The sequence below is a fragment of the Gastrolobium bilobum genome, unplaced genomic scaffold (assembly GCF_033153095.1).
Source record: "Gastrolobium bilobum isolate Gb01-03AN ecotype WA unplaced genomic scaffold, APGP_CSIRO_Gbil_v1 utg90377, whole genome shotgun sequence".
Lineage (NCBI taxonomy): Eukaryota > Viridiplantae > Streptophyta > Magnoliopsida > Fabales > Fabaceae > Gastrolobium > Gastrolobium bilobum.
In genome coordinates, this window is record NW_026898971.1 from 8,450 (window position 1) to 31,099 (window position 22,650).

At 36.3% G+C, this 22,650-nt stretch overlaps 1 protein-coding gene across 3 annotated transcripts in view; it reads left to right on the plus strand.

Annotated features, from left to right (window-relative positions):
* The first annotated feature begins 1,681 nt into the window (after positions 1 to 1,681).
* Positions 1,682 to 22,650, plus strand: part of LOC133285938 (uncharacterized) — a 33,091-nt gene continuing 12,122 nt past the window's right edge. For all 3 annotated transcript variants that reach the window (XR_009748069.1, XR_009748070.1, XM_061483255.1), the window contains exons 1-6: positions 1,682 to 2,004; positions 18,106 to 18,294; positions 18,402 to 18,455; positions 18,676 to 18,786; positions 19,063 to 19,125; positions 19,219 to 19,473. Coding sequence is in view for 1 of the 3 variants with exons in the window: in XM_061483255.1 (XP_061339239.1) it covers positions 1,783 to 2,004; positions 18,106 to 18,294; positions 18,402 to 18,455; positions 18,676 to 18,786; positions 19,063 to 19,125; positions 19,219 to 19,473 (894 nt within the window). In the remaining 2 variants the exon portion in view is untranslated. The remainder of the gene's footprint in view (positions 2,005 to 18,105; positions 18,295 to 18,401; positions 18,456 to 18,675; positions 18,787 to 19,062; positions 19,126 to 19,218; positions 19,474 to 22,650) is intronic.

Below are 22,650 nucleotides of genomic sequence, written 5' to 3' on the forward strand. Positions count from 1 at the left end.
TTACGCATCTACTTTTAAATTTAGCTATATTTTAATAAGTATTACAAAAACATGATTGATTAAAAGAATTCTAATTGAGACTTAAAAATAAAAATAAAAATGACACGTTATTATTATTATTTTTAAAAACAAGTTATTCTAAATCAATACACTCGAACTTAATAAATGTTTCATTACGAAGCTTATGGTGTCATATCTTCACATTTTATTATTATTATAATTTAATATTATAAAATTAGTGAAGTCTATATGAATCCATACGAGGATAGGAGCGCTTTTACTGTGCACATGGGGCAGGATAGTCCGGCAAAAAGGAAAAATAAAAAGGGATAGAGGAAAAATATAAGAAAAGAAAAGGATATAAGAGTAATTTTTTTACCAAAAATAAAAAAGGACCACAAATTTTTTTTATACTCCTCGAGCATATTAAAAAAATCCCGAGGATAGAAAAAAAAGATAAAATATAGGTCTCCTAATGTCCTACACTTGATAAATATTAGACCCTATTAATATAAGGGATACCAAATCTAAAATTATTGATTTTTTTAATTTAACAATTATAATTTATTGAGTTATACTTATTAATTAATTATTAATTTTTAATAAATTATTACCATTAAATTCACAAAGTTCAACGATTAAAATTTAGGAAAAAAAGTGTCTCATTTTAAATGATATACCTTATATTCTTTCATTCTCACAAAGAGATGTGACCCATACCTTTAAATTTTTTTCCACTTATTCCCTCTCTCATGATTTATCTATTTCTCTCATTTAAAATAACACAACTTTATGTCCTTCAAAATGATACACACTTTCTCCTAATATTTAATAATAAGCATTGTAAAACTTTTAGGTTATAAGTATGGGGAATGATATTCTAACAACCAAGTTACTACCAATCAATCTCACCGTTAGATCGATTATGTTGATCCAACGGTTATATTTATTTTCATCTTTGTATGGTCATGGTTTCTCAAATTTAATACTTTATATTTATTTTCACCTTTGTATGGTTATGATTTTCCATATTTAATGCTTTCACTTTAAATATAGGGAATCATAACCACACAAAGATGAAAATAAATAGAGTAAATATCCTTTTGGGTCCCTAACAAAAAATACGGTCCTAACTTTAGTCCCTTACAAAAATAAATTAGTCAGTTAGTCCCTAATAAATTCAAAGTGGACCCATTTTAGTCCTTTTTTAGGGACTAATATGGGTCTTTTTTGAATTTGTGAGGGACTACGATTTCAACTAAATGGATCAACTTTGAAGTTGTTAGGGACTAACTGACTAATTTATTTTTTGTAAGGGACTAAAGTGAGGACCGTGTTTTTTGTTAGGGACCAAAAATGATATTTACTCAAATAAATATAATCGTTGGATCAACATAATGGATCTAACGGTGAAATTGATTGGTAGTAACTTAGTAATAACATAACTTGGTTGTTACAATATCCTTCCTCGTATGTGAGTAATCAATTGGTTATGTTAGATGAAAAAATCTAAGTTTCCTCCATAGACATAAATTGATGGGCTCCACTAAAATAAAAAATAAAAAAACAAAATAAAATAAAGCGCAAGCTTTTAATGTGCATCCCCTGAGTATATCCTTATTATTATTATTATTATTATTATTATTATTATCAAAGCATAACCTAATCACAAACGGGGGGCAATAGAAGCATCCGATAGCCATTGAAGATGCTTTCACAGTTGTAGTGCAGAACAGATAAAACACTCTTTCTCTGCCTCTGCTGTCTCTGTTACTGCAAGTAATGGCAAGAGCAGCTTGCAATCACTTTCACCTAGTTCCCAATTTAGTTCATCCATTGAAGTCAACACTCCTTTTCACAAATCAAACTCTTTTCAACAGAAACACTCACCTTTATGGGATTCAGCGAAGGTTCTCTTCTTCTTCATCCAAGATAAGCATGAGCCTCCGGGCTGGCATCGTTGGTCTCCCTAATGTTGGCAAGTCCACTCTTTTCAATGCTGTTGTAAGCCACTTTCTCTCATTCCCACTGTGTATGTGGCTTTTTGGTCTAGAATGAGAAGAAACCAAGGAAAGCTCTTTTTTTTTTTTTTTTTTGTATCTGGGTATTCCTTAAAATGAAGGGCCTTTTTTCTCATCCACACAGTTTATGGGTATTTAAATATTGTTCTTAAGCTCAATTTTTTTTTTTTTTTTGATGGGTATGTGTTTGAGTATAGCTTATTATAGGTCAAGTAACTTCAGTGAACACTTTTAGGTAAAACGGTTGTTTTTGAGTAATAAGATTTTACTTTATTCTCCATATGCTGTGTTATGTAATTCCCTTTGATGGTTTCCTAATAACATGAGCTGTCCTCATTTTGTATGATTTACAGGGAATGCTTCTTGTTGATTCATTGTTTCTGAGACTCTTAGAATAGGCCCTGATTCAAATTTACTATCAATGTTGAACTTGATTGTTCCTTAGGGACAGGGTTGGGATCTTCGTCTGTTTGGGTTTTAAAACTCAAAAGATTGTGTTGCTAGTTCCTGTGTGTAGCACTTCTTAAAATAATAGTGGTACCTTTTGTGTTTTGCTTAATGCTAATGCTAAAGCTAAAGCTGAAAAGGAGATATGCATCTTATATACATTTGGACTGTTGATGTTTTGTTGTCTTCAGCTGAGAATGGAAAGTCAACTGAGGTGCTTTATTATATATATGCAATATAAAAAGGAGTGCACTAGTCTGGAAGATTGTTAAGGTGGCTTGGAAATATTGGAAAAAAGCCTAAGTAACGTATAAGTAATTAATAAGCACACACTATAGGAGAGATTGTGGATGGAACAGCTGTAGTTCAAGACGACAAACGAGATACTAGATGGTAGGTGCTTCAGTTCCAATTTGAATTGAGAAGGAAGGAAGGGAGAGTGGTACTTGTTGTGTATTCCAAATGGAATTCTATATTTGTTATGTGCCTAAATTTCTGTACGTACAAACATTTTTCATTTGGTGTATCTTCAGGGGTATAATTATAGAGGACGGATAGAAATATAGAAAAACAGGAAATTAAGTCCTGCAATTTTTACAGCTGACAAAGCAAGAGTGAGGACTGCTGTTTATCATTTACATCATCTCTCCTTTATTTGGGTTTCAATTCAGCTGTGTTACGGTTACCCTGTTAGATTCCAATAGTGTAAGTGAACTTTTTGTATTCACTTATTCTTTGAAATTAGCTCTGATTTTTTATATGTGTTAGAGATATATAAAACCATTAATGTAGCCTCACCTAACAGCTTAAGCTTTTGGGTTGAATTGGTTTTTTACATGGTATCAGAGTCTCGGTATCTCCGGTTCGATCCTTGCCACCCTCATTTTCTTTGTGGAACTTTTTAGTACAGGTAGGCTAGCCCTGATGCATCATTCACCTTTCAAGCCCAATAGGCTTTCTTGTGAGGGGGCGTGTTAGAGATATATAAAACTATTAATGTAGCCTCACCCAACAACTTAAGCTTTTAGATTGAATTGGTTCTTTACAATATAAATGACAATATTACTTAAGACTGCAATATTCTCCACTGCTCCTTATAGTCACAATTTCATTTAGCAGGAAGTGAATTGCAGAGTCAGAATATTAAATATTGGTGTTTATATTAGAATATTTATTCGACTATATTATGTTCATTGGCTAGTGATTAGACTACAGGTTAGCTATTGAATATTAAACCTCTATATAATGTGTTCTGCTGCCAGGTTCCCAAAATATGAAACCTCTATGTTTGGTTCCTGATTTTACCTTGCTCTAGTATCCGGTGGCTGTCTCATATTTTTCAGCAGCTTTCCCAATTCCTTGCCTCTCTCCAACCACTTTCCCGGTCAAATTCTTCTCCGTACAAGGTCTGCTTATCTGATCTGTTCAACCCCAGGCCTTTATTGTCACTTTTCTTGTCATATTCTTACTGGTTTCATAACCAGCAAACTTATGCGGCTGTCGTTGCTGTTTCTCCCTTTTTCAGTCACTATTTTACTAAACAGAAATTACCATGGCATCTAAAAGCCTACAACTTCATAGGTCCTTCACATCTTATTTTAAGATCACCAAGTATAATTCTCAACCACAATAATTCACAAACGCCTTGAGCCATAGCTCGAAATTCAGCCTTAGCACTCGATCTAGCAACCACGTCCTGCTTCTTACTCTTCCATGTCACTAGGTTACCACAAAGAAACATACAATAACCAGTGGTAGATCGACGATCAGTTACGGATCCAGCATAATCAACATCAGTATAAACTTTTAAAGAGAGATTGCCATTACGCCGGAATAACAGTCCTTTACCAGGAGTGCCTTTAAGATATTGAAGAATTCTCTCCACTTCCTGCATGTGTTTTTCTTTTGGATTATGCATGAACTGACTTACAATACTGACAACATAAGCAATATCTGGTCTAGTATGAGCCAAATATATCAGTCTCCCAACTAACCGCTGATATTGTCCTTTATCAACTGGAGGACTCTCCTCTTCATAACCCATCTTGTGATTCTGCTCAATAGGAGTACTAGAGGGTTTACACCCAAGTTTTTCCGCTTCTTTAAGAAGATCAAGGACATATTTCCTCTGGCTGATAAAAATTCCTTCCTTCGAATGAGCTACCTCTATCCCTAGAAAATATTTCAATCTCCCAAGATCTTTAATTTCAAACTCAGAGGTTAGCCGTGCTTGTAGAAAATGTTTCTTAGCAATATCATCACCTGTTATAATAATATCATCAACATATACAAGGAGTACAGTTAGCTTCGCATTTTGGGAGTGCTTGAAGAATAGTGTGTGATCTCCTTGACTCTGTTTATATCCTAAGACCAGCATAACCTTAGTAAATCTCCCAACCAGGCACGAGGAGACCGTTTCAATCCATACAGGGCCTTTTTTAACCTGCAAACTTTATTTCCTCCATCCATAGAGCCAAAGCTAGGTGGAATTTCCATGTAGACTTCTTCTTCTAACTCACCATTAAGAAAAACATTCTTCACATCAAATTGATTCATATCCCAGTTGTAATGGGCAGCAATGGACAACAAAGCTCTCACAGTATTCATCTTTGCAACTGGGGCAAAAGTTTCTTCATAATCAATGTCATAGGTCTGAGTGTAACCCTTGGCAACTAACCGAGCCTTATATCTCTCAAGAGTACCATCAGAATTATATTTCAAGGCATAAATCCATCTACACCCTACTGCTTTCTTTCTAATAGGTTTATCAACAACCTCCCATGTTTTATTTTTCTCCAAGGCATTCATCTCATCTTGCATGGCTTGAGCCCAATTCTCATCTTTTAATACTTCATGTACTGATTTTGGGATTGAGATAGAATCTAGTGCTGAAATAAAGCTTTTGTGCTTCACAGAAAGGTTAGTAGAAGAGACAAAATGAGAGATAGGGTGTTAGATACAAGATCTTTTCCCTTTTCTTAGGGCAATAGGTAAGTCATTAGAGGTACTGGGTAAGCTATCAGAAGCAACAGGCAAATCATTATATGCAACAATATTAAGTTCATAAACAGGAGAAGTAATAATATTAGAATCAGAAACAAGAGATTCAGGACTTACCAGCGGTTCAGACGATTGAGGTTGCTGGTGAAGTAGTGTGGGCTGCTTTCTCCTATGATATACCAACTCAGGTGTCACAATCCTCTGTATTTTCGGTGTATCAGATGGGTCAGACACAAAAGAATTAGAAACAGGAGGAAGAGGTGTAGGAGAAGGCATGGAAGGTCCAGACTCAAAGATAGAAGGTGATGAATCTACTGAAGAACTGCTCTCCCCTTGAAGATGAGGACTTGGGAAAAAGGACTCGGATTCATGACATGTGACATCCATTGAGACAAAGAATTTCCGACTAGCAGGATGATAACACTTGTAGCCTTTCTTATCACAGGCATAACCAAGGAAGATATATTTGAGAGCCCTAGGATCCAACTTATTGCGAAGATGTTTATGAACGTGGACAAAGACAACACACCCAAACACTCATGGCTGAAGACTTTGCATAGAGGGAATAAAGGGAAAGAATGAAGTCATTGAGTGAATAGGACTTACATTGTCAAGAAGATGACGATTCTTTCTCTCAGCAACTCCATTTTGTTGAGGGGTGTCCACACAAGTAAGTTCATGAATCATGTCCTAATCTTGGATGAATTTGGAAAGACATTGATTGACATATTCGGTACCATTGTCAGACCTTAGTCTTTTAATTCTTTTTCCAAATTGGGTCTCAATCATTTTATAAAATCGAAAGAATATCTGTGGTACCTCAGATTTTTCATGCATTAAATAAACCCAGGTTACACGAGTGCAATCATCAATGAAAGAAACAAACCATTTATTACTAGAAGCATGAGGAACTTTAGAAGGACTCCAAACATCAGAATGAACAAGATCAAAAGGCTCATCACTTTTAATGGTACTAGAAGGAAAAGAGACACGATGGTGTTTAGCAAACTCACAAACATCACAATGAAAACACTCAACAGACTTAGACAAAAATAATGATGGAAATAAAGACTTAATCAAACGAAATGGAGGGTGCCCCAAGCGTTTATGATGGAGCCAAATCAAAGAGTCCGCAGTAGACTGAGACTGAGTCAACAAGGTGTGATCTTTAGCATACTTTGCAGAAGATTCTGGCACCAGATAGTACAGCCCACCATGCTCTTTAGCACCCCCAGTCGTCTTTCCCGTGGCGAGATCCTGATCAACGCAGAGTAGGGAAGAAAGTTACAGTGCAATTCAAATCTTTGGTAATTTTATGGTAGAAAGAAGATTTGTGGAGAGTTTGGAAACATAAAAAACATTTTGGAGATGTAAGGAAGGCTGTAAATATATGTTACCGGAACCCGCAACTGATGTGTGTGAGCTACAACTATTGTATGGGTGCCAATAATAGGGTCATAAGAAAGAAATGAGTCAGCATAACAAGCCATATGATCAGTAGCACCAGAATCGATAATGCAAGAATGTTTAAAATCAGTACAAAAAGAAAGAAAAGAATGAGTAGTGGAGCTCACACCAATCATGGCCAAAACACTAGTATTAGATGACTTACTCGTACGAATCTGTTCCAACTCATCTCGGCGAATAGAAATAAATTCCGAAGATGCATCATTTGAACCCGCCATAATATTGAGGTGATAATCACACAAACGCAAATCCAAATGATGTCTGACCGAAGAGAAAACACAGATTTGGAAAGAGGAGACAAAACCAAGCAGGAAAAGTTTTTTTTTTTTTTTTTGCGTGAACAGTACCCGATGAATAGTGTTTGATGAACAGTGCACATGAACAGTACCGTGAACAATGTTTTTTTTTTTTTTTGAGTTGTTCCGGTCGTCTGATGAAAAAGAAACCTCCGTAGAATGATAGATATGAGAAAACGGAGTGAAACAAGGGTCCTCACGGTCCAGAAGGTCCCCGGAATTTTTTTTTCCGGCGGCGGCTTTGTGGCCGCAAGAGGCAAATAGGGTTTGTTTTTTAAAGGCGGTGATTTGCTGAAGCAGAGCCCTAAAAATCGAGAGCTCTGATACCAAGTTGAAAAAAGAGATAGTCTTATTGATAAAATAGTGTTTTACATCTGTAGAATTGCTCTCTATTTAAAGAGACTAAATAACCTAATGGGCTAAGGCCAAAGAAGATTCTAGAATGAAAATAAATAAATAAATATTATTATTTACAACATATAGTCAACTATATTATGTTTGTTATGTTAGCTATGGATTATTAGGATCTAAGTTAGCCTCTAATTAACTCCTAATTCCCCCTTGATTAGTCCATTGTTTGATTGTAGTCAAGCTATAAATAAGAGATCAAGTGTGCATATACACACAATTTCTTTCATCCCGTATTGCTTTCATAACTTATAAGGTTTTTATCTTTCATCAACACTCCAGTCCAGTCCCTACCGCTGAATGATATACATAATTCCAATAAATGCTTCCTTTTGAATATTTTATTTTTTTAGCCTTCCTGGTCCTGTAAATTGACACGTCTTAGTGCTTGAAGTATTGCTGTTACTTATTTATTTGTTTATTTAGGTGTTTTGGTAGATGACTAAAACTTATAGGCTGGAGTTTAGGTTGCCCGATTTTGTTAAAATAAATTAAAGATAGATTCTAGACCTGTTGTTATTTCCATGTTCCAGATGGTCCCTTTTTAGTCATTTTTTCTCTTCATCTCCCCCCTTTTCTTCTTTCCCCCTTTTTTATCACTTTTTTATTTATATTTATATATTTATATATATTATTAATATTTTATTTATTTATTTTTCTTTTTCTTTTTTTTATCTTTTTTCAACCCTTTCGTATCTTTTATTTAGGTTCATCTACCATCGACCCCAATTAATTTGAGATAAAGGTGTTGTTGATGTTGAAATTAAAGATAGATTCTTCCAGGTGGGTTTGTATATATGACCTCTACCAGATATTTCCTCCATTGAAAGGTGATTACCCGTTATTTGGAATAGAAAAAACTATTAAGAGGAATAATTAAAGATAGCACATTGCTCAAATAAAATATTGATGTGTTGAAACGGGATGCATTAAGCATGAGATTTTGCTACATCGGTGAAACAAAGTGGATAGGATAAAATTTGCTTATAATGGGGGATAATTCAAAGGTCAAGTTTACAATGATTATGATCTGTCAAAGCATAATGATCAAAATAGAAGTTTTCCCAAGAAACATATCTAAAATGGAATTCAGAAAGTTTTCAATTGTAGGTTTTTGGTGAAGGGCATAGCGTGGTGACCAGTTTGAGTCTTATTTCTGACTTGTATGTTAGGATTTAAAATATAATAGAGGACATTGTGATGCACTTACGATTGGCCCATTGCACATGGCCCAACCATAGATTCAAGAAGGCCGGAATCAATCAGAATTGTGGCCCAATAAGTATGACTCAATTGTTAAAAGAAGCAGCAATTTGAAATATAACAAATTGCAATCAAATCTAGTTCAAATGAAGCAGCAAATATGATTGTGATTAATTTGGCAAGAAAAGGAAAGTAACACATTTGACATGATTTGAGATTTAAGTTTTGGGACGTGTTTTGAATGATTTAATTGTAATTATTTATTTATATTTAGAGGTTAATTACTGTTATATTTACTTTAGGAAGTTTTATTATTTTTAAGATTTTAGATTTTTGAATTTTGGATCAGTTTGTAATTAGTCTATAAAAGGGTGCTTATGACCTTATTTGAAGAGTTGAATTTTGTTATTTTGTTAAATGAAATTGAGAACCAGAGGGTTACTCTTTTGTGAAATCCTAACTTTCTGTTTAACCACTTTTTCTATGCGTTTTCGCCATCATTTGGTATCAGAGCACTAGGTTGCCTTCAACCAATGGCTGAACAGAATCATAGAGATCATCGATGGCGGAGTCGTGAAGGCAATGGACATGGATTCGTTCCTGTAGAAAATTAGAATTCAAACATGTTTCCGTTTTTATTTCCTATTAATTAGGATTGATTATGATTGATTAGGATTGATTATGATTGATTAGGATTAATTGTGATTGATTAGAATTGATTGTGATTAGGATTGTGATAGGATTGATTAGTCATCGCTTAGTCATTCTTAGCGATTCTTTCTTGTATAAATACTCACTCATGTAATTTATTCAATATCAATATACAAAAACTTCTTTTCAATATGGTATCAGAGCGGGTTCGTTCCTACCCTAATTCAAATCTGAAATAACCATCCAAACACTTCCATCACCGTCAAACACCTCCTAAACACCGCCTTGAATCTGTTCAACACATAAACCTAGTTTACTGACCTCCGATCAAAAAAGTGAGGTGACCATTCGACTCAGAAGGATCCGACGAGTCGACCGCCGCTGGACCCATCGCCGTCAGCCGCTGCACGCGCCACCACGCGCCGCCTTCCAGACGTTTTTTTTCCGTCGCGACTTGCACAGACCTTCTCGCCGGCTTCTCCCCTTCCTGTTCCAGAGGTCAGATCAAAAGTTTACAAAACTTGATTTTTCATCAACGGTCAACCCTTCTCTTTTTTTATTCATGGCTTCCTCAAAACACTCTTTTTATTACCACGAGCAACCTCCTAAGGCCACTAGTCATGTGGTCCAGCAAGGTACAACTTTCCATGTTGATAGTCAAAATCATTGGATCCTTGATTCTGGAGCCTCTGATCATATGACAGGTAATCTTGGCTTGTTTTGTTCATACACTCCATATTCTGAACCTTCTCGGGTCAAGATCGCCGATGGCAGTTTTTCCCAGATTGCGGGACACGGAACCATTAAACTTTCTGAGCTGATTACTTTGACATCAGTTCTTTATGTTCCTTCTCTGACTTGTAATCTCATTTCCATTAGCAAGCTCACCTCTGAGTTGCATTGCTTTGCTAAATTCTTTCCACATGGTTGTGTTTTTCAGGAACAGGACTCGGAGAGGATGATTGGCAGTGCTAGAGAGGATGGTGGACTTTACTACTTTGAGGAGGATGTGACTCATGAAGCTGTTTTCGTAGAAAAAAACTCTATGTTTCCTTTTGATTCATGTAATGATGTTATGCTGTGGCATCGTAGGCTAGGCCATCCAAATTTTATTTATCTTCAGAAGTTGTTGCCAAACTTATTTATTAATAAAAGTCCAAGTTTGTTTTCTTGTGATATTTGTCAACTTGCCAAGCATACTCGTGCTCATTATCCTTCTAAAGTTCACCATGACTCTTCCCCATTTTCCTTAATTCATAGCGACATATGGGGTCCAGCCCGTGTTAAAAATATTTCAGGTACTCGATGGTTCATTACCTTCATTGATGACCATTCTCGAGTTTGTTGGGTGTATCTTCTAAAGGATAAGTCCGATGCTGCATCCGTGTTTAAAAAATTTCATGCCATGGTTCAAACCCAATTCCAAGTTGCTATACAAATTCTTCGTACAGATAATGGCAAAGAGTATTTTAACTCTATTCTTGGAGAATATCTTTCCCAACATGGCATCCTTTACCAAAGCTCGTGTCCTGACACACCCCAACAAAACGGAGTTGCGGAAAGAAAAAACCGACATCTCCTTGAAGTTGCTCGGGCTCTTATGTTTACAACGAGTGTTCCTAAATATCTTTGGGGAGAGGCAGTTCTCACTGCCTCGTATCTGATAAATCGAATGCCATCTCGCATTCTGAAATTTCAGTCTCCTCTCTCTAGTCTTGTTCGTATCTTCCCTTCCTTCCGAGGTGTCTCCTCCTTACCTCTCAAGTTATTTGGTTGTGTTGTATTTGTCCATATTCCCTCCCATCAACGGTCTAAGCTTGATTCTAAGTCTCTCCAGTGTGTCTTTATTGGTTATTCTCCTACTCAACGTGGCTATAAGTGTTATTCACCCTCTCTTCGTAAGGTCTTTGTCTCTATGGATGTCACTTTTTCTGAGAATGACCCTTTCTTCCCCTCGACTTCTCTTCAGGGGGAGTCTATAGGAGTAGATGAAGATCAGTCATGGGAACCTATTAATGCCACAGTATTACCTCTACTTTTAGAAACAGGGGGAGCTACAGAATCCTCACCATCAGGAGCCTCCTCAAAATGGGGACAAGTTTATAGCAGGCGAAAGCCTCCTCAAAGTGTGAATAACCCAGAGCCTCTACACTGTCAGGATTCTGAACCATGTTCTAGTTCCAGCACCCCAATACTTGAGTGTCATGGTGAAAATGATCTACACTTGCCCATTGCTCTCAGAAAAGGTACTCGATCTTGTACTACTCATCCTATTTCTAATCATATTTCATATGGAAAGTTGTCCCCAGGGTTTCGTGCTTTCAATACTATGTTGGATAGTACAAAGATACGGAGAAATATACATGAGGCTCTCAATGATAAAAAATGGAGGGATGCTGTCTTTGAAGAAATGAATGCTTTAGAAAGAAATGGAACTTGGGAGATAATGACCCTACCCAAAGGAAAAAAGGCAGTAGGATGCAAATGGGTGTTTACAATAAAATTCAATGCAGATAATAGCATCAACAGATACAAGGCAAGATTGGTTGCAAAGGGTTTCACTCAGACTCATGGGATAGATTATCATGAGACTTTTGCTCCGGTTGCTAAAGTCAATACCATCCGAGTTCTCTTATCTCTTGCTGCCAATCTAGATTGGCCTCTGCAACAGTTAGATGTGAAGAATGCATTCCTAAATGGTGACTTACATGAAGAAGTCTATATGGATCCTCCACCTGGTTTTGAAAAGGGAAATGGATCAGTGTGTAAACTAAAAAGGTCTCTATGGATTGAAACAGTCTCCCAGAGAATAGTTTGACAAATTCACACAAGCAGTCAAAAGAAGAGGCTTCATTCAAGCACAGACTGATCATACTCTCTTCCACAAACACTCTAAGGATGGTAAAATTGCTATTCTTATTGTATATGTAGATGATATAATTCTTACAGGTGATGATATTGAGGAATTGAACACCTTGAAGAAATTTCTAGCAGCTCAATTTGAACTCAAAGACCTTGGCACTCTCAAATATTTCCTTGGTATGGAAGTTGCTAGGAGCAAAACAGGTATCACTCTAACACAAAAGAAATATGTTCTAGATCTTTTGTTGGAAACAGGAATGTTAGGGTGTAAACCTGCTGAGACACCTGTGGAACCTAATACCAAGTTAGGTATTGAAGATGGAAATGAGGTGGATAAAGAACAATATCAGCGATTGGTTGGTAAACTAATCTACTTATCTCATACGCGTCCTGACATTGCCTTTGCGGTGAGTATGATAAGTCAATTCATGCACTCACCCAAGGAGAAGCATCTTAGTGCAGTCTATAGGGTGCTTAGATACCTCAAGAATACTCCAGGAAGAGGATTATTCTTTAAAAAGGGGTATAAAAGGACAATTGAAATCTACACTGATGCAGATTGGGCAGGCTCATCAGTAGACAGAAGATCTACCTCAGGCTATTGCACCTATGTGTGGGGAAATCTTGTTACTTGGAGAAGCAAAAAGCAAACAGTGGTTGCAAGAAGTAGTGCTGAAGCAGAATTTCGAGCTTTAGCTCATGAAGTTTGTGAAGGAATCTGGTTGAGAAGACTTCTTCAAGAGTTGAAGATTTCATATTCCCTACCAATAAAACTATATTGTGACAACAAGGCAGCTGTTAGCATTGCTGAAAATCCTGTGCATCATGATCGAACAAAGCACGTGGAAGTTGATCGTCACTTCATCAAAGAAAAATTAGATGATGGAAGTGTGCATTTGATATATGTTCCAACCAAAGAGCAAACGGCAGATGTCCTTACCAAGGGCCTACACCGTCCAGCATTCGAAGACTTGATTGGCAAGTTGGGAATGATCAATATTTACCTCCCAACTTGAGGGGGAGTGTAGAAAATTAGAATTCAAACATGTTTCCGTTTTTATTTCCTATTAATTAGGATTGATTATGATTGATTAGGATTGATTATGATTGATTAGGATTAATTGTGATTGATTAGAATTGATTGTGATTAGGATTGTGATAGGATTGATTAGTCATCGCTTAGTCATTCTTAGCGATTCTTTCTTGTATAAATACTCACTCATGTAATTTATTCAATATCAATATACAAAAACTTCTTTTCAATAGTTCCTAAAGAAGAAAGACAACCACGTAAGATAGAAAATGAAGAGCTCGGAAGGCGAATCCAGGATTTGAAGCACTAACTTGAGCAAGCGTTGGATAAGAAAATCCAAGTTTTGGAGCCATTACTTGTGCGGGCGCAGAGAAAGAGAATTCAATATTTGGAGCGACGACTAGTGTGAGTATGCATGAAAGTCCAAATTTTGAAGTGAACTCTTGTGGAGGCGCAAAGCATGGAAATCCAATATTTGGAGCGACGACTTGCGTGGACAAAGTTGGGCATTCAATTCAAAGAAGGAATGAAATTAGAGGACGCATTTTATGACGAAGAGGAGGACGTCAATCCCTTGGGGATTCTAAACCAAGGACAGAATTGTGAAGTACAACCTGGAAATCATTCCACTTTTCAAGATATTGAGATGCAAATCAACATTCCTGACTTTGATATTTATGATCATAACACAGTTTATGATGATTATCCCATTTATGATGATTATCCTTCTTATGATGAAGATTCAGTTTATAATGATAATATCTAGTCTATGATAAATCTGATGGAGAATCAGATTATGGAGATCTAATAGAGGAAGATTTATCATTCGAGTTTTTGTCTAATGAAATTGATATCACTGAATATGAAGCAAATTCGAGGACGAATATTTTCTAAGTAAGGGAGAATGATGCACTTACGATTGGCCCATTGCACATGGCCCAACCATCGATTCAAGAAGCCCGGAATCAATCAGAATTGTGGCCCAATAAGTATGTGACTCAATTGTTAAAAGAAGCAACAATTTGAAATATAACAAATTGCGATCAAATCACAGTTCAAATGAAGCAGCAGATATGATTGTGATTAATTTGGCAAGAAAAGGAAAGCAACACATTTGGCATGATTTGAGATTTAAGATTTGGGACGTGTTTTGAATGATTTAATTGTAATTATTTATTTATATTTAGAGGTTAATTATTCAAAGAAATGAAGGAGAGAGATGAAGAACGAGAGAACATTTTGAGAGATCAGAAAAGAGAGAGAGAGTGATGAATAGTAACTGATATTATTCAATTGAGTCAAAACGTTACACGTGAGCTCTTTATAGAGCTGAGAGCAATGCCACGTCACTGAAACTGATTCAGTTTTGCTAACTAATTGCATTTAGTCTATTACAAAAATACCCTTGACAACTGTTACAAATCTTAACAGCGGTTACAAAATTACCCTTGACAGCTGTTACAAATCCTAACAGCTGTTACAAAATTTACTCAACTATTTTACTCTAATAGCCTCCCTCAAACTCAGGGTGGATGAAACAGAGAATGGAAGTCAACCACACTGAGTTTGTTTCTCAAAGTAGCAAATCGTGAGGCAGAAAGACTCTTTGTACGAGTGTTCGCAATTTGATCCATGGCAGGAATGTGGCAAACACGAATTTCTTTAGCCAGAACCCTTTCCCGGACAAAGAATATGTCAAACTGGTACGAGCATGAAGGACAGGGTTGTGGGACAGATTGACAGTGCTGAGATTGTCACAAAGGATCAAGGGACAAGTGAACTGGATGTGAAGTTCCTTGAGTAGAGACTTAAGCCAAAGAACCTCAGCTGTGGCAAGAGCTAGGCTACGGTATTCAGCTTCAGTGCTAGACCTTGCAATGAGTGTTTGTTTCTTGGACCACCAAGAGACTAAGTTGGATCCAAAGAATACACATGCACCTGATGTTGATTTACGGTCATCCGGATCACCAGCCCAATCAGCATCACAAAAGGCAGTGATAGAGAAGAGATGGCTGGGATGACAAGGTTGAAGTAACATACCATGCTGAAGAGTACCTCGAAGATACCTTAAAATCCGTTTTACAGCAGACCAGTGTTCTTCAAGGGGCTGGGCCATAAATTGACATGCTTTATTCACTGCATAGCTAATTTCTGGCCGGGTGAGAGTTGCATATTGCAATGCTCCAACAACTGAACAATAAAAGGAAGGATCTGAATGATAGTTTGCACCATATCGAGATAATTTACATCCAGAAGGAAGAGGTGTAGAGATTCCTTTTGCTTCAGCCATATTTGCTCTAGTAAGCAAGTCTCTTATATACTTGGACTGTGACAGAAAAAGGGCACCTGATGATGTCTTTTTAACTTCAATTCCAAGGAAGAAATCAAGGTCTCCAAGGTCTTTTAGAGCAAATGAAGCATTCAGATTTTGAACCAGTGAGTGGAGTAAACCCGAGTCACTACCAGTGAGGATGATGTCATCCACATAGACTAAAAGAAACACACAGTAAGCAGATTTCCTGTAGATGAAGAGAGATGGATCACATTTGCTTGCAGTGAACCCAAGATGGAACAAAGAGTGTGAGTTTATCAAACCAGGCCCTTGGAGCCTGTTTTAAACCATAGAGAGCTTTATGTAACCTGCAAACAAGAGATTTGTTAGAAGACTCAAAGCCAGGAGGTTGTTTCATGTAGACCTCTTCCTCTCAGATGCCATTGAGAAAGGCATTGTTTACATCTAATTGCTTTAGTTGCCACCCAAAAGAAATAGCAATAGTAAGGATAATCCGAATAGTAATGGGCTTCACAACTGGAGAAAAGGTTTCAGTATAGTCAAAACCAGCTTGTTGATGGAAGCCTTTGGCCACTAATCTGGCCTTGTACCTGTTGATAGAGCCATCTGGGTTTTCTTTAATTCTAAAGACCCACTTGCAGCCAATGGCCTTTCTCTCTTTAGGGAGAGGAACCAAGGTCCAAGTAGAGTTGGCTTGAAGTGCATGAAATTCTGATTGCATGGCAGATAGCCAATGAGGACTAGCTACTGCTTGCTTGATGGAGGCAGGCTCAAGAGAAGTCAGAAGTCAGAAGAGAGATCAGAAAAGAGAGAGAGAGTGATGAATAGTAACTGATATTATTCAATTGAGTCAAAACGTTACACGTGAGCTCTTTATAGAGCTGAGAGCAATGCCACGTCACTGAAACTGATTCAGTTTTGCTAACTAATTGCATTTAGTCTATTACAAAAATACCCTTGACAGCTCTTACAAATCTTAATAGCTGTTACAAAATTACCCTTGACAGCTGTTACAAATCCTAACAGCTGTTACAAAATTTACTCAACTATTTTACTCTAATAATTATTGTTATATTTATTTTAGGAAGTTTTATTATTTTTAGGATTTTAGATTTTTGAATTTTGGATCAATTTGTAATTAGTCTATAAAAGGGTGCTTATGTCCCTTATTTTAGGAGTTGAATTTCGTTATTTTGTTAAATGAAATTGAGAACCAGAGGGTTACTCTTTTGTGAAATCCTAACTTTCTGTTTAGCCACTTTTTCTATGCGTTTTTGGCATCACATTGATTATTTTCTTTTAAATCAATAAATTTTTGGGAACATGGAGTGCACATACAGGTATCGTGTAATGAACAAAGCATCTGATATTTCGTAAATGTTTAAACCATTTAAAAAGATGAACTATTTTTGGCTAAGAAAGCAAGAATGTTTCATTAAAATGGATGAGGAATGCTCAATGTCTCAGAATTCTTAGCTTTCCTTGATACTTGGAGATGCATTATTTCCATGTAAAAATCTAACTTCATTCATTTGGTAAATACTGTAACATAAATTCTTTGCTCATGAATATTTGACGATGAAGATGTGCTTAACTCTAGCAATTACAAAGAAAAATAGATGTGCACATCTTGTTTAAATCCCTTTCTTATCATCCAAAGATTGTAGAGTACCAAAGCAATGTATCTATGTCAAGGAATCGTTTTGGCAATACAAATGATATTTTATATAGTACATCAGTTTGATCCACGTACTCAGGCACTCAGCCTCTTGTAAAATGCAAGGTGAAGTATCCCTTCCCTTGACCCTATGCAGAGCAAGAGCTTCATAGCACTAGGTTGCCCGTTTTTATTCTCAGTGCCCTACAACTTTGTGCGCAAGTGTTTAGTAGATCCCTCGAAGCTTGAAATGAGGATGTTGCAGTTAAATCTAAGTGCAAAGTTTCCCATGTCTTATTTTTATACTTCCCAATAGGTATTCTTACTTGTGATGAGGTGATCTGTATTTCGAAACAAACTTAAACATACCAAAAAGCTGAGTATATGTATTATGAGATTTGAAATTTATGGTTTTTGTTATGATGACTTACTTGAATTTGTTATTTAGGTAAATGGATACTTTATCATAGAATGAATACTTAAATTTCCTCTAAGAAATAGCTGTGGACAAATATGAACCTTGAATGGCTACTTTTAAAAATAAAATGTTATTATTATAATAAGCATTGAGCTTGCGATAACTTTGTATGCTTCTGTATAATCAACTGACTAGCAAAGTATTGTATGGCCTTTTTGGTTTAGTTTCTTCAATTTCTGTTCATTGTTTTGGTTGATTATTGTATTGATGTTTTGGTTGCTTATAGCTCTAGTTCCCAATGCTATGATAATATATCAAATTTTAATATATGGTGGTCTTGTATGTCTAGGTTGAAAATGGAAAGGCTCAAGCTGCTAATTTTCCTTTTTGTACAATAGAGCCGAATGTAGGGATTGTTGCTGTTCCAGATTCTCGTCTCCCTGTGCTCTCTGATCTCAGTAAATCTCAACGAGTGGTTCCAGCATCCATAGAATTTGTAGATATTGCTGGGCTTGTCAAGGGTGCAAGTCAGGGCGAGGTTTTCTTAATTTCCCTTTTCCTTGTTTAGTTTTGTTGTCAACAAAAACTTATTTTTTGTTGTACATAAGCATTGCTTTGATCTCTTTCTTACTTCAACTGTTGCAGGGGCTGGGTAATAAGTTTTTGTCACATATTCGTGAGGTTGACTCTATTCTTCAGGTGTTTATCTATCATCATTATCTTACTTCATTACTTATTATTTTTGTTCTGATTATCTGTATCTTCCCTTCTTTTGTGAAATCGATTTATTAGCTGTGTACATATTCCTAATTAGAACTTGAAGTTTGGAAAATATTGTATATATGTTAAAAAATATAAGGTAGTTGTTATTCCCCTTTTTGATTTACTATTGCCGTGGGTCTATTGATTATTGCATTAGGTCGTACGATGTTTTGAGGATAATGACATTGTTCATGTGAATGGGAAAGTCGATCCCAAGTCTGATATTGATGTTATCAACTTGGAGCTTGTTTTCTCAGACTTGGACCAGGTCAGCTTACAAACTATCATCCTATAAAATTTTACTGCCTTTGTTTTCTTTGGATCTATTATGATCATTCTAAATTGTGTTGGTAGACAAATGACTTTAAGCATATTTATCATGATTGTATTGATTTGTTTTATTGTATTATTTTCCTTCCTCTTGGTTGTGATCAATTCTTTTGGGTTTCTGGGAGTCTATCTGCCTATGGACATGCACTTGCTATTGATTCTATGACAAAATTGACTGACTGAACTAAAATATTCCTTTCTTCAAGAAATGCAGATTGATAAAAGAATGGATAAACTAAAGAAAAGCAAGACACAGAATTCACAATCTAAACTCAAGGTTACATAGTCTTTAAATGCTACACCTGCATCGGCCCTTGTGTTTATCAGTTGAAAAATATTACTCAATTGATTTTGAAATGCTTGATTTTAGGAAGAGGCAGAAAAGTCTGCATTGGAAAAGATTCAGGAAGGACTCATGGATGGAAAACCTGCACGATCTGTGACCTTAACAGATTTTGAAAGGGATGCTGTAAAGCATCTCTGCTTGCTCACCATGAAACCTGTTACATATGTGGCAAATGTTGCGGAATCTGATCTAGCAGATCCTGCAAACAATAATTATGTCAAGGATGTTACGAATGTTGCATCTGAGTTGCAGTCAGGAATTGTAACAATTTCAGCACAGGTATACATTTTAGAAAGGCAACTTTCAAGTTATTAATCCTATTCGATAAATAGAGATGTTACTTTTAGAATATATGAATAATATCTCATAATATATTGATTGTATCGTAAAATGGTTTAAAGTATTTTTAGATGATCTCTTAGGAATAGCTTTCTTGTCTCTTTGTATTTCATGATATTTTTTTTTATTTAAATAGGATTTGGAGTGTAATAGTATAAGTAAAGATGATTGCTTTGTAGTTCATTTCTTGATATAAATTCTAGTCGAGCTTCGTCTCTTTTTGCTTTAATGAACCCAGATGTTTGAGGTCATTCTCGTATTATTTTTACTTGAGTGTCAAGATATTTTGTCACTTCATTGATGTAAAATCTAGTTGTACTTGATACTCTTTAATACAGAATAGGTCTGATTCATTTTCAACATTTCATAATTTTTATCATGAAAGTAAGACTCAGATTGGTATTCTCGTTCGTACCTTGCACATTTGTAATGCATGAATATTTGTATCAGCCATTCCAAACTTTTGTTATGGCTTCAAATGACTTTTTTCACCAAATTATTGTGTCCATACCCCTCAACGAAAATTAGGTTGTTGATCATTAAAACAGACATCTTATTGAAACAACTTGGACTCTCCTCATTCATGATCATATTCCTTTCCGTTTATGGGGCGATGAAGTTCTTACACCCTTCTACTTGATGAACTACATGCCTTCCTCTGATTGATAACGAGGTACCTCCCTCTGTTTGTCTCCCCACCAACCTATGTATTCTCTTCCTCATGTTTTGGGTCAACTTTTCTTTTTCTATAATCTCTATGTTGGTTTGGATAAAAAAATTTCCCACCTCATTAAATGTGTCGCCGCAGTTACACTATGTTAAAAAACAGTTCTTGTTGTTTTTCCAATTCAAAGCCTATTAACACTTCTGTGAATCCTAGGGGGTGTTTGGTAGAAGGATTATTTTGAGATACCCAGGAAAGTGAAGGTGTGATTCCAAGACGACCATGTCTGGTAGCACATTTCAGAAATTTTTCCCGAGAAAGTGATTTTCTCGGGATTCCATTTGTGTGTAAAACCTAAACCAAAATACCACCTAGGGGGTGGTATTCTTGGATTACCAGGTGATGAGAAAATTTCTCAACTATTTTCGGACCAAAATACCCCTCCTCTCTCTCTCTTTTCTCTTTGCTTGCTTTGTTCGTTGGACTTCCTCTTCTACCAGAGACCCCTATTTTGTTCCAAATATTTCCACAACTTGCAGCTTCACCGGCGAGAGAGATTACATTGCGCTTTGAAATATTGTTTTTGTTCCTCACAGAGACCCAGTTTTGTTCCAAATATTTCCACGACTTGTAGCTTCTCTTCTAGGTTGCATTGCAGCTTCACTTCTATTGTTTTTTTTATCCTTTCCTTTGATCAACATCAACATGAAGAGATCAACAACACCTTTAACCCAAGCTAATTGGAGTTGGTGGTAGATGAACCCAATGATAAATAAGAGGAGATTAAAAAAAATACATAAAAAATAAAAAAAAATAAAAAAATTGCGGAAGGGGGAAATAAGATAAAAGACAAGAAGGGAAAAGGAAAGAGAGGGGGGACTGAAGAGGAAAAGGACTAAAAAGGGACTATATGGATTATAGAAATAACAACGGATTTAATCTTTCACCCTGCTTATAGCTTTTCTCCATTTCGTCCTAAGACACACCGTCCGCCAATCTATATTCCACTCCATTAAGTCTTGTTTAACTACCTTTCTTCAGGTAAGTTTCGGTATACCTCTACCTCTCTTTGTGTCGAGCTCTTGGTAACAAACTTTTGTTCTTACGGGAGCATCCAGGGGTCGTCTCATTACGTGTCCAAACCACCTCAATCTATGTTCCCTCATCTTTTCAATTACCGGTACTACTTCTACCTTTCGTCGAATATCTTCATTTCTTATCTTATCCATCCTAGTATGACCATACATCCACCTTAAGATTCTCATTTCTGCCACTCCCATTTTAAGCTCGTGTTGCCTATGTGCTGGCCAACATTAAACTCCATATAATATTGCAGGCCTTACTACTGTCCTATAGAATTTTCCTTTTAGCTTAAGGGTAATTTTGCGGTCACACAAAAACCCAGGTGCACTCCGCCATTTCTTTAATCCTGCATTGATTCTATGATTTACATCCTCATCAATCTCACCACCTTTTTGCAAAATTGATCTCAGGTATCTAAAAGCATCTTGCTTGGGTACCTCTTGACCAAGTAGATGCACGGGGTCTTGATCTCCATCTTTTACCAGAGAAAACTCACACTTCATATGCTCAGCCTTGCTCCGGCTTAACGTGAAACCTTTAGACTCCAAAGTGCTTCTCCACAATTCAAGTTTCCTATCAACACCGTTTATGGTCTCATCAATAAGCACAATATCATCTGCAAAAAGCATACACCACGACACTTCCTCTTGAATATCTTTTGTTAGTTTATCCATCACTAAGGCAAAGCGATAAAGACTCAGAGCCGAACTTTGGTGTACACCTAATGTAATAGGAAAATAACTTGATGTTCTATTACAAGCTTTCACACATATAGTAGCCTCATCATACATATCGTTGATTGCATTTACATACTTTGATGATACTTTTTTCTCCTCGGGAACCCACTATAAAACTTTTCTTGGGACCTTATTGTATGTTTTCTCAAGATCTATGAACATCATATGTAAATCCTTCTTTTTTTCTCGATATCTTTCCATCAATTGACGCATCAAGAAAATAGCTTATGTGGTACATCTTTGTGGCATAAATCCAAATTGATTTACAGAAATCTTTGTCTCTCTCCTCAAATGATGTTCAATAACTCTCCCACATCTTCATAGTATGACTCATAAGCTTAATGCCTCTATAGTTAGAACAATTCTGGATATTTCCCTTGTTTTTGTAAATAGGCACAAGCATAATCTTCCTCCAAGCATCAATCATCTTATTTGTTTGAAGAATCTTATTGAAAAGATTGGTCAGCCAATTTATTACCACCTCCCCCATGCCCCTTCACACTTCAATAGGTACGCCATTGGGTCCCAAAGCTTTATTAGTCTTCATCCTCTTTAAAGCCTCCTTGACTTCATGTGTATTGATTCTGCGCACAAATCTTCTATTCAGATCATCATAAGCATCATCCAAACCCA